The sequence below is a fragment of the Epinephelus lanceolatus genome, chromosome 12 (genome assembly GCF_041903045.1).
Source record: "Epinephelus lanceolatus isolate andai-2023 chromosome 12, ASM4190304v1, whole genome shotgun sequence".
Taxonomy (NCBI): domain Eukaryota; kingdom Metazoa; phylum Chordata; class Actinopteri; order Perciformes; family Serranidae; genus Epinephelus; species Epinephelus lanceolatus.
Window position 1 is genome coordinate 36,701,907 of NC_135745.1, and position 13,108 is coordinate 36,715,014.

Here is a 13,108-nt window from a genome sequence, read left to right on the forward strand (position 1 = left end):
GTCAGAAATGTAATGGAAGTGGCTGAGGTATATTCACCTGCTGGCTGGAGTGCGTGGAGGGTGTCAGCCTGACTTGGGTCACCCATTGCTGCTGAGTGCTGGTGTCACTGGCCTTGATCAGCAGCGGTAACGCAGGGAGCTCAGAGTGCTGAATACTCCTGGCAGCATAAACTACTCCGTCGGCCTCTATCCGGAAGTCAGATGGGTTGCTGCATTCAAACTGCACCCGAACACCTCGGCCACAGTCGAAGAACCTCACTGCAAGAGATGGATACATTTAAGTTAAAAAAAAAATTAACCCAGCAGAGAGAGAGAAACCTAGAGGAAAAAAGTAGAGATAGAGACAAAGGAGGTGGAAGACAGACAGCCAGCCAGACACAGAGGGTCCACAAAGGTTTTCTGATTCTCCCTCTCGCTCATACATTATTCACTTCAAGCTGTGCCCCAAAGGTATTGCTCAAAACAGGTGCAGTGGAGGAGAGAGTTGGAGGGAGAGAAAACTAAAGAAAAAAGGGAAGTGTGCCCCTTAAGGTCTATTAAAAAAAAAGAGCCCAAAAACCCCAAACATTACATTTTAAACCTGACGTGTAAATTAGACTGTCTAAATACCCCGCTGTGCCTGGGTTTGAGAAAATATATACAGCGTGCAGGAGCATGTTTCTTGAATTCAGCTTGATAAGTCTTATTTTCTTCCCAGCTAAGGCCATCGCATGCTAGCTTTGTCCCCCATGACATACCGGGATGCCTTCCGTGGATGACTACCGATCCTCAGTTCCTCAAGAGACAGAGGTAAGTGCATGTGATGTTTATTTCATCGGCGTGTTCACACAGAAAACACACCGAAACTCGCGCACGCATATATACACTGCAGACAGGTGGCTCATGGGGGCTTGAGTCCCACTGGTGCCTCAGTGGCAGCGGTACAACACCGGTTCATGTTACAAGTGACTGACAGTACAGCACAGCCTACGTAGCTCCTACATGTACACACACACACACACACACACACACACACACACACACCTCAACATCTAAGAGCTGCATTGTGTGATCCTTTTGTACGGATATGTTTCCCTGGCAGGCCCCCCTCATGTTTATGGCACACAAAACGGCATAAAGGAAAAAGATAAAAATTCCTTCCGGCCACAGAGATCACAGCGTTACCATATATCGTTTGTGTGAAGGTTCTGCTGGTGCCGCTTTGAATTATTAAAGGAGATGTGGAATTACTTAACAAAAGCCTTGAAGGAGGGTGCCTAATCTTCCTTTGTGCTGCTACCTTGGGGACCCACAGATGTCTTCAGAGTATCATCTGCACTCGGAGTGCATCGAGTTCCTTTGGGCTCGAGGAGAGGATGCACTAGATCAGTTTGGGGTCTAAAGGAAGTCCTAAGTTTGGCCCCCGGGCCTAATTTAATAGTATCACCCAAACATGTGCAATCGATTGTGGTGAAGTGCACCACACCCTCCTGCTAATAAATCTCTCAGTGATGACAGGGGTGAGTTTAGCACTTTCCTTGTTGCTTGTAACAGCAGTCAAGGCAGATGTTTTCAGGTAGATACCCGTGGTCCCAGATGTACTTGTTTTCTTGGTGAACGACTAAAAGCAGAATGGCTGAAAGCAACGCAGCAGAAGGAAATTGAAATAAAAACATTCCTTAAAAAAAAAAAAAAACAGCCTATTATTGAAAAGTGAATGTGGCAAAAACAAAAGAGTGGAGAAATCCAAACACCAGAGTGAGCGTCCTATACAGCATTGAAGGGGAGAAGTAGAATGACAGTAAGAGAGAACGAGATTGAATCAAAAATGGGAGCTTGCATAAGGGAAGCTTGTCGAACAGCGCCGTCACAATATATACATCCTGAGGAATGAAAATGCAGCCTCGCTGTACTTAATCAAAACAGGGAGAACAAATCTTCTGCAAGGACCATGAGCTGCACTCCATTACAGCTCCTGCTACAAGGTTTAAACACTGTCGAAAACAAAAACAGCACCTTCTTCACCTGGAGAATCACACTTCATCTGAATACAGCTCAACAGCACACAAAGGTGACACAGCGTCGCAACACAGCCGGCGGTTTCAATAATGAAGACAGAAGATGACAAGATCTTTCTTCCATACTGCAATACACTTCATATTGACCGTCTATTTCCTGGCTGCATTTGTTCAATTATCCTTGACCAATTAGCTTTTTTTTTCTCTTTGAACCTTGCAAAGCTGACATCAGATAGATGACCTTCTCTCTCCGAGGGTTTTGCCTTAAAGCCAGCCGCCTGTAAACTCAAAGCCTTCAGGCAATCACCAGCCAGCCCAAGTCAGCAGATACTCAGACAGAGGTAGAATACAGAGTAAGGGACTGTCAAAATAACTCACAATGCAGCAGAGGACTATAGATTTAAGAATTTCACTTGGAGCTGGGTATTGTCTCACTAACACTCTTCTGACTGAGGTGCTATAATATTATTCAGCAAGTGTGAGCAGAGCTGAAACAATGTGTTGATTAATCTTTAATTAAGCATTTCACAGTTTTCTCTGTTTGTGGGACGGACAAAATGCACTATTAAAGACATCACTTTTGGCTCTGGGTAATTGTGATGGTCATTTTCTACGACTTTCTGATGTTCTGCAGAAAAATGTTACATTAATTGGGGAAAATAGCAGGCAGATTAATTCATACTGAAGATAATCATTATCGCTTATATAAATTAGTTGCCTGCAGGTAAATTAGATGCCTGCAGGTATGAGTTTGGGCTGCGCTTGCTGATGATTAAAAGGAACCATTTTTGTCTACTTCTTGGTATTTAGGGGCATCACAGTCATCATTTTGTCAGTGAGTAGCAACAAGACACCACTAACAGTCATGTGTAGACTACAAATGTTATTAATCTGGCTCAGGTGGTTTGTTTTAAAGATCTGAAACAAATAATTTAAGCTATTAACTCACTATTTATAAGAGCAACCATCACCTCATGGATTTAAGTGCATCTCTTTTGGATCCACACAAGCTGCAGCATGTGCTTCCATTTTCTGTCCAACTGGCACTTTTGACTATACATTTTTGTGAACGTGTGTAGCAGTGCACTTGACAGCGCCGTCCACCCCCCACCGGAAGTTATTTTAGCCCGTGCCTCTTGTTGAGCTGAGCTCCAGCTCTTTAACACTGTCTGAAATTTGGCCATCAGGACACCTCTGAGAGGCCCTTCAACATTCAGCCCCCACGGAAATCACTACACAAACTCCCAGCAGGCACAACCATTTCCAATGATAATGAATGAGAATGTCTAGCATGTGTCTATTCATTTATCAGACACACTCTGGTGGCTTATAACACCACAGAAATGTGTAGCGAGGCACCGGTGAAACCCTGGCTGCTGCAACTTATCTATATCTAGATGTATTGGCTCCCCAAGGTGCAGGGCTAGAGAGGAGATCTTGGCTGCCACGCCCTATCAGACATGTCGTCATAGGCACAACGATAAAGGCCTTTGGTTCGGACAGAAATGCCGATGCAGCAGAGGGGGTCTGGGGGTTGGGGGTTAAAAAAAAAAAAAAAAAAAAGGATGGGGGGAGGAGGGAGAAACAGGCCTGTCAGCAGAAAAGCCTGTCCCACTAATGCCCTGCACCGGGGCCCAAAATTACCTCCGACTCAATGATCCTATTCACAGCTCAGATGCCCCCCCTCACTGACAAGCAACACAAAAACCCCGGCTAACCTCTCCGTAGTGCCAGAGTGCCTCTCTATTGTCTGCTCCATCACGTGATAACTCTAACTCAGACAGACACAAATAGTTAGAGAGAGAAAGGGAGAGGCAGAGGGAGAGATACATTTAATTTGGAACATGGAATGCGGACTCCGTGACTGCACGGAGGCAAAGAAAACGCTCCACACTCTCAGCTTTTATGTCTGTCTGTCAAATACACTGGCTGCGAGTGAGCACGCTGAAAGTCCCTCTAATGTGCTGTAAATGTGACAAGACTGAAACCTCTCATGTGAGATCATCCCAATATACCATCACTCATTTCTGGGAAGTGAGGTCACGGACAGTTGAGAAATACTCAGCATAGGTGTTTCATCAGTGGCCGTGGATAAATGCAGACCCAGGCAAATACCCCAGTGGCGACCCCCCCGCCACCTAACCCTGGCAAACGGTACAACACCCCTGACAAAATGCATTATTCACAAATGAATGTGAGCAGATTTAGTACAGTGGCCTGCACTGGCGATGAGACAATGCAATATGGAGCAGAGGCTCCAACTGAATGTGCTGTGTGAGACATCCATGCCAGCACCACTGTTTATAAGATCCTGTTAAGCCCCAGTGGAGCTCGCACTCTGGTACCTCAATTCAAACTGCTGTGATATGAAATTCTAATCCAGCCCAAAATTGGGGAGAACATGCCAAATTAAGGTCAGCATTATCTAAAAGCGTACCGACTTTGTGCCCGACCACAAAAACATCCTTCACAGCATACTCTGTAATTGCCCAATTATTGCACAAAATGCTAAAAGCACAATACACTAATGTTTTTATTTTTTCGTAATTGTGCATGCATACGTTATCCTTTCTAACTGTACTTTTTTCCGCCTAATGCTATTATGAATGCATATTGTACAGCTTCAAGGCTGGTGAGTAAACAAATGCCATTGTGCAACTTATTACATCCTATTCTTCATAATTATCGCCATTTCCATGTAGATGCTTAAAATGTAAAGCTTTTTTTTTTTAGTCTTCCGGTGGAAAAATGAATGTTTTGTTGCTCTCTGATCTGATGCAATCCATAAAGATGCATTTTTAAAATGTATAAACTATGCACATTAAAATGGATCATTTAAAAACAACATCATCAAGAATCCAGTCGATATACTTGGGGTCGTGAAGGCCTCATCAATGCTTTTAAATAAATCATCCAGCACTGGCAGAGGGGCAGTGGTGGTGCTTGAGGTGCTGCTATGTTACACTATTGAATGGAGACGTTTCTGAATATCCATGTCTTCAAAGAAAGTGAGATGCAGAGACGAGACAAATATATATTTCTGTTTTGAGAAAATAGGGTATTCTTCACAGAAAGTAAACTGTTTGTAGCCGAGGCTTGGATCTGGGAATGATGATACTGCCTTTTGCCAGACTAAGCCCTTGAAGGCGTTTTACTAATGCACTGCACTTCAAACGCGCAAAGCATTCCATGCATTTATAGCTGGGCCTAAAATATGTAAGGGATTTGCATGGAGAAAAAAAAACATGCAGTGTTTGTACTCTCTTCAGTGTCTCTAGCAATTAAGAAAACTAAAGAGGAATTGCATCAGAGCATAAACACATTTAACAAGCAGCTGGCTCGTTTTCCTAGCTTGATTGCAATGACCATTCCCCCAACACTTGGGTTTGTGTAGTTTATGCATATTGTTGGAGCCTCTTTCCCTTCCTTATACTGCTGCCTCAATTAGAGAATTATGAAGAGGCCCTCAGAAAACGTATTGATACTACCTTCCCTTATCACACGCACCCACATTGGTATACACACTGAGAAATTTAAGTAGCATGGATGACTGAGCGGCTACACATGAGCTTGCTCCATCTCAAACAGAGGGATTTGTAAGCTCCCTTATTCTAGCAAAACTGGCCCTTAGGAAAGGGAAGCTATTTTAATTCATTTTGACATGTTCTTTCTTTTCTTTATACACTTGCATTTATATCACATTTGCACATGGTCATTTGCACTCTCGGGGGGGTGCAGCAACCAGGTTTGACAGTCATTGTATTTAAAAGGATAATTACAAGGTACGCAGACTCCCCACCAGACCAAGAGTCACCTCCATTTCCTTCTGAGTGCCAAATGTTCTCTGGGTACAAATGTTCTCTGTGGAGTCTCTTCAGTGATTGGCCTTTAGGAGACCACCATTACCCTCTCCCCTGACTGTCACGTGTCTGCACATCAGTTACATGCTTAGTAAGATACCTGCTGGGTTCTGACTGAGCGAAAAAAGCTAGCCGAACGCATCCGGCTGCTGTGATCTTCCTAAACTGACATTCAGTAAGAGCCTCTTATTCCAGTGGCAAAACAGGTTTCTCTGCAGAGGAAAAAAATGCACGATGACAGCTGGGCTCTTTTGAATAAGTAATATTTGGCCTTTGAAAATTAGCAATCTCGATGGGTTAGTCGTGAAGGGGAAGCGCAGGGGGACATCACAATTATTCTCGCGCCTTTGTTGGGTAAATGAAATGATTCTGTGTTTTCCAGTACAATGACAGCCGAGCATTGTGTGGATTACTGTGTCACTGGAGCCAAGAGCTGATAAGGCTAAGCTACATCCTTCTGCAGTTATCAGCGCATAGCTACTGGGATTTTGTTCTGTGAGTTATTGAGACGAGCGGCTTGATACAGAGGCTTTAGTGGGGGTATTAAACTGACCACATTACCAGGATGTCAAACACTCTTACACTTTATGATGTCTTTCAGAAAAGCGCTGCGACCCCTGTGAACATTTACAGGTGAAGCTCATTATGAAGCGCATCAAATTAATATGCTGGTAAATTGAACTACTTAAAGCACGAAAGCTGATAGCTTTATAGATTGCAGGAAAATCTGCCTCTCAGTATGTCTCACTGTCCTTTCTCTGTCAAGTTCAAAGAGCAGTAATTGATACTTTTTGAAGAATGGAACCTATAATTACTGTAGACCATGACTGGGGATTAAGTTTTAGGTAAATGTCGTCTCCTGTCTCTAAATCTTTGAAGCCTGCAGTCTATAGCGGCCAGTTGGCAGAAGCTCACAGATGTAAATCAGAGTTATATGAAATGAGGTGTTGAACTTTATGACCATAACAACTATTCCGTGACCTCCTTCTGTCCTCTTGGAAAGGTCACGGATTTTAATTGCTGTCTATACCCTAATTCACCTTATAACTGCCGGCATTGGTCACTTTGTTCAATCTACAAAAGGGTTTAATGATTAATGGAGGGAAGGGGTAGGGGATGGAGAACAAAAGCAGGTAGGAGTAAAATAAGTCAATCTGTGTGAGGTTGGAAGCTGGAGGCAGGTGGAGACACTGAGATGCTGTTTAGAAATCAGACTGTGAATAATAAGCCATTTAAGGAGGCCACATGCATCATTTTTTATTGTTCCTGTATTACAGAGGTCATTCTCTGGTGACCATACGCCGCAGTAATACACATTTTAGGGAATGCTCTGCTGCACCGCGCATCCATCTCTGCTGTGCCGCGGTGCTGTTGCGGCGCTACTGCGTCTCAGGCGTTCTCAACTGGACATTAAGTTAACTCATCTCAGGGGCTCTTGTCGGGTGAGAAATAACTAGGGGTGTAATGGTACGTGTATTCACCCTTAACCACTCTATACTCGGAAAGTTTTTACAGCGTACTAGTGGCTGTCTAGTAGCTGCAGCATGCTAGTCGGCTTAGCCCAGACTGCCGGGTTAGTCGAGCTGAATGAACAATTGGTGTGTAAATATATGTCGACATTGTTCTACTGTTGTTGGGTGTATCTGTGGAAACATTTCAAACATTTCATTTGCAACGGCATCACCGGAATGTGTCAATTAGCACAAGGAGACATAAACAGACTGGAAGTCAAGTCCTCCCTGCAGCGTTCAGGCAGCCTCCCACTGCAGATACAGCCCGTGCCAAAATAATAACTAATGCTCTGGAGTGTTTATCACTAGTACACACGTCTACACTCGCACAGACTGTATGTCAGAGAGAAGAGCAAATCAAAGCATGGTCAAAGAGCTAAAGCCCTGCTTCATACATGTATTTTAGTGAGTCCATTGAGCCTAGTCTGTGCAAACCAGGTCAAGTTGTAGGTCAGGAATTATCATAAGGTCAGGATCTTATGATGGAGCATTACTGGCATTACGTTATTTATTTTTGCTCTTTATTTTTTCTTGTTTACAATATGCCAGTGTTTGAGTGCCATGACTCTTCTGCACTGCGTTTGCATTGAATCAGTGCTGTTCCTACACCGTTGCCTGACGTGCACCTCCCCAGAAATGTAACTACATGTCACAGTGACACAGACCTCCTGTCTATTTTTGTAAACTGAAACAGTAAAGCCTCCACAAAAATAGCATTTTAAGTCGTGTGTGTGATTTATCCTGGCTTCATATGAGCAGGGGAAATCTCAGCTCGATGCTAGGCTAATTTACACAATGTAAAATGCCACAGGCTTGTGCTAATAGCATTAGCATGTTGAATTTGTTTGGAAAACGTATTTAGTATAAGACAGTTGTTTCCTCAGTGAACCCTGTGAGTTATAATGAAACCGAATTTTGTCTTTGTTACATGTTGCTGTTGTCCATGAAAAGTCTGATAGCTGCTAGGCTAATTTATACAATGTAAAATGCCATAGGCTTGTGCTAAAAACATTAGCATGTTGTATTTGTAGGGAAAACGTGTCCAGATAAAGACAAGTGTTTGTCTGCGAATGCTGCGAGTTATAGTGAAGCTGATTTGTGTACTTGTGTTTTAAATTGTCTCTATTAAGTTATGCTTAATGTGTGTTTTGAATCAACCAAACTTTACAGCACTTCACAGAAACCCTGCCGCCGACTAGTGTTTTGGAGGTGTAACTGCAGAGTGACACAGACACACCAATGTACAAGTATAAATGCTCACAACAGTGCAGGCCACGTGCGTAGGCTACGGCTTAGGCTAGCGCTGACGCACAAGTATAAATCCAGCTAAAGGGTGTTAGTATTGGTGTAGGTATTGTAATTCTTTTAGTGATACCCAGCCATGTTTCTTATGCATCGACTGCGATAAAAACAAAGATACTACTTAGAAGAAAGAGCTAAATTATTTTGTACAGTTAAGAAACTCACATCCATTTCATCACTTTTACAGATATATAGTATACAGTGAAAAAGCAATAAGAAAAGACAAGAAAGGGAAGCAACCAAAGGCTACATCAGCTGACCACTATCTGCCCCCCATGCCTCTGGTTCCAAGCTGAGCTGATATTTTCTGAAGAGGCTGATCACGAGGGCCGGGCACTAAAACTGCCTCAGTGCAACCTGTAATGTGACATTATTAGGTCCTTTTGATCTCGAAAGCACAGACTCGGTGCTATTTAGCTCTTCCCCTTGATCATTCCCATCAAAATACCATCATAAAAATCAAAAGAGACAAAGAAGGAGGCAGTGACCAGTGATGAGGTAACCTCTGCTGGCATGTTCACTGGGTCTTGTAAGACTTTTTAATCACAGCAGCAGAGTGGGTCCTGTCTCTGATTTGTTGCTGACAGAAGAGGCAGAAATATATCTCTCTGCCCAGAACTGTACCAATCATTGTTCCACAGGGACAATCATTATCCCGGGCTTTTGGTGGGAAAAACCGAATAGGTGACTTTTGCAATGATGTCAGAGTCTCATTTTGCTTTCACCAAGTGGAAAACTAATAGTGTTAAAATCATGCATTGTTAGGGTATAGGCTCCTCGGTTCACTGTCTCCAGCTGTAGTAAATATTATCTGTCAAACACTGCCGGCCAATGCTGCAGCTCAGCACTGGCACAGTATCTCTTTCATTTTAACTGAGTCAGAAGTGCATGTTTATGGAAATTACATCAACAATCACTTAAGGTACTCACTTATTTTAGCAAGAGAGTGGAGCTGTTATCACTGCAGAAAACACACTATTGTGTCTCTGTGGTTGAGGATGGCTGGTGCCAGACAGAAATGCTCCCACGTCAGTCTGTGTGTAAACATCGCATGTTTCAGTAAAGGGTGGCGGCATATTGTATCAATCAAATCCTGACCACTCGCATATTTGTCATTCGTGCACTCAACTAGTCACAAACAGAAGCTGTGTGTTTAGCCACATTTTGGCAGATGAAGAATGAATTATGCTGCAGGAATGGTTTTAAAAGTTATAGCTGCTTTATTTTTTACACCTTTTTAAAAACGACTATATTTAAAAACATTAATCCAGAAAAAGATTTGTTTAACTTCTACAAGTGGCTATGAAAATTGTATTCAATGACTTTAAATACAGTCCTAAATAAATGTACCCTTGCATTTATTACGTTGGACATATTCCCACACACTTTAAAGACAGACAGGACCTTCACTAGGAGAAAACAAACCAAACAGTTCATTATAACTTTGGTTGGCGCCGGGCTAAGTGCAAATTAATGTTCAAGAAGACAAAGCTATTTCCCAGGAGATTGACCCCACAGGAAGCTATTTGTGTGTTATCAATTCTGATCAAATTAAAACAGATGTATGTTTGGATGTGATTAAATTCAGACAAATTGTCTAACCTCCTGTGTCATCACTTGACATGGGAGTTCATTTAACGGCGAGAGCAGGCAGATCCAGCCTCTGTAAATAATAATCACAATGCGTCACAGCCGAGGCGCCCTGTCTCTTCATATGTAACATACCCAATGCATAGCTGTACAGCAGCACATTGTTAATACACATCCTGAAGTTTTGGAATGCTTTCTGGCTATTATAAATCCCCTCACTACATTCAAACACATTTAACCTTTCAGTACATGGTGCCACATGAATAACCAGCCAGGACAAACAAAAATACATCATGTGATATTCAGGGCAATGTAACAGAGCAATATTCCTATTTACATGCACTTCTTCCCACAAACTGTTTTGTGAGTCATATTCACACATTCACAAGTGAGCAGAAGTCAAGGCAGCCTATTACAATGGGTGAAAAAAGAAACATCCTGTATATTAGAACTATATTCAGACAAAAAGCACAGGGCAAAATGTGAGGGTGATTTCATTTCCATATTTAAAGGCTCTGTGCACACCAAACAGGATTTTCAGGGTTGTTTTTTTTTTTGTTGCTTTTATACCTTCGCTGGTAATAGCAGTGGCTGGAGGCATTATTTTTCAGGTCATCATCTGTCACTCTGTTTATCCCTTTCTAATGAATGCAGTATCTCAAGAACCACTTAACACGTTTCCACAAAAATGTCAAATAATACACAATGATAATGACATTTTATATCCAAAAGGTCAAAGGTCAACATCATAATTCAGGAACAGAAGGGGAGACATTTGGTCAGATACTGAATTGGTGACACTAATATTAAGGCCAAATCCCTTTCTACCCCTTAAATCTTCCACTTGGTATTGAGTGTCCTCGTTTGCGAAATAACCCTTGATGAGGGAAGTACAAAATATTAGGGTAGAGAATGAGACACCACTTCATGCAAATCGGCGTGGCCGACGTGCAGGCATACCTCACGTGTAGTAGCGAGGCAAGATACCAGTAGTCATTCAGGTTTGACAAATGCCAGCTCCAGTGCTTCTTCTCCGTCTGATGAATCAACGGAGAAGAAATGCTGAAAACAGTAGCCGCCTACGACGTCTTCTAGCTCTGATCGATTTTGTTTGTGTAAGTCGATCTGTTTAAGTGGAGTTGCTGATGAGTTTACGCTAGTCCAACTGTCTGTTGTTTGTATAGCCACATTCCGATCGCACAGTGACAAAGTGTGGGCATTTGGACAGGCCCTAAGTGTCCACCTTGAAACTGTGCTGACTGTTTAAGGAGTCGTACATACGCCACATCTTTAAGTGTCTGGAAAACATGAGGTCGGGTGCTGGGCGCTACTTTTGAGCCAGCTTTCAAAACGCAGCGGCAAGCACTGTATCGTAGCCTATTTACTTGAAATCCTGAGTGCAGAGCTGACCATCTTCCAGGCGCTGTTTGTAAGTGTGTGGGCATATTGTATGTGCTGCTGGGTTGAGGATGTATGTGAAGCATCCACGTTTGACAACATGTAGCTTCTTCTGCAGCAACATCCATATTTGAAGCACTGTCTACAGTCATGGCTACATACGAGTCTTAGACATGAATGTAAACCGCAACGTGACCGGCTGGCAGAGGAACACAACCACAAGGCGTTAATTCTTGCTTTTAGTTTTGTCTTGATGTCTTTAATATGTTCTTGATTGATGCCTCCCCGATGTTCCACTTTTTTAGTTTTACTGCCCTTGTTAAGGTGGACTGAAACATTTATGATTCTTCTGAGAATGTGAAGTTTGAAGACTTAAGCAGATTTACAGAAACCTCCCACTATGTTTAACCTGGGGTGAGATCTAATCTGCCGAAATACTCTCAAACATTCCAGTGGATGGATCAGGGGTGGATAGGGTTTATAAGCCTTTATGCAAATGAAATTTCAGCCATTTTCTTTGCAATAATGACTCGATACAAATTAACAAGAAAGCGATAGCTATAAAAAAAAAAAAAGCCACAGTGTGTGCATCCTCCCTACCTTTATAGGAGAGAATACTTGCACCTGCTTTGCATAGCTCTGTTGTCAATCAAACCCATGCAAATGACTAGCTCAGGTAAAGACTGATACGGTCCACTGAATCCAATTACAAACCTAACCACACACACAAACATGCGCTTTCTGTTCATTTTTTTCCCCCCTTTCTTTTTAACATGCGCACGTGGATTGTGTGCGCGCGCATATACAGTTTCCCTTTATCCCTCCTTGTGCTCAAAACAGAACGGCGCAGCAATTTGAGCCACATTCAAAAAGTGAGGGATTTTATGCAACACAGAGTGTCTGTATAAAGAGACGTGGAGGGATGTGACGCACTCACCTACAGCATGAGATGTAAAATAAAAGCACAAAAAAAAAAAAATGCATGGGGATCTGGGACCAGTTCTGGGGCCATTATGTCATGTGTATCACAGTCACAAGTTCACGCTGAGTTTTTGAGAACAAAGCTAATGGAATTCCTGCTTCTCTGCCTTTTTCTTTGGAGAAGTCGGGGCACGGGGAGAAACAAGAAGAAGGCATGTGAATCCTCTTTGGCTGGGAAACAAAGCAGCAGACAAAGGAAGATGAGGCTGACAGCTTCTGGAGGAGACTATTATACTGTAAGATATGGGTTGCTTCTGCGTCTCTCTCCAAGTAAAGTAAAATGATTTACTGAGTCATTTGCACACCAACAGAAAACATATAAAGTATATACCGCCGTACTGCTTACAACAACGTCTTACATTTATGTGGTAATCAGTTAAAATATTCCTGGAAGGATGGAGTAAGAAATCTATTTTAAATTTCAAAGCAAACATATTACAGAGAGGCGGAAAACAAGAAAAACACTGTT

General features: G+C 42.6%; 1 protein-coding gene across 1 annotated transcript in view; it reads right to left on the reverse strand.

The window, feature by feature from the left end:
• The window catches only part of cdh2 (cadherin 2, type 1, N-cadherin (neuronal)), a 75,983-nt gene that overhangs the window by 33,840 nt on the left and 29,035 nt on the right, over window positions 1–13,108 (reverse strand). The window contains exon 3 of the mRNA XM_033637651.2: window positions 38–258. Coding sequence (XP_033493542.1) covers window positions 38–258 — 221 coding nt within the window. The remainder of the gene's footprint in view (window positions 1–37; window positions 259–13,108) is intronic.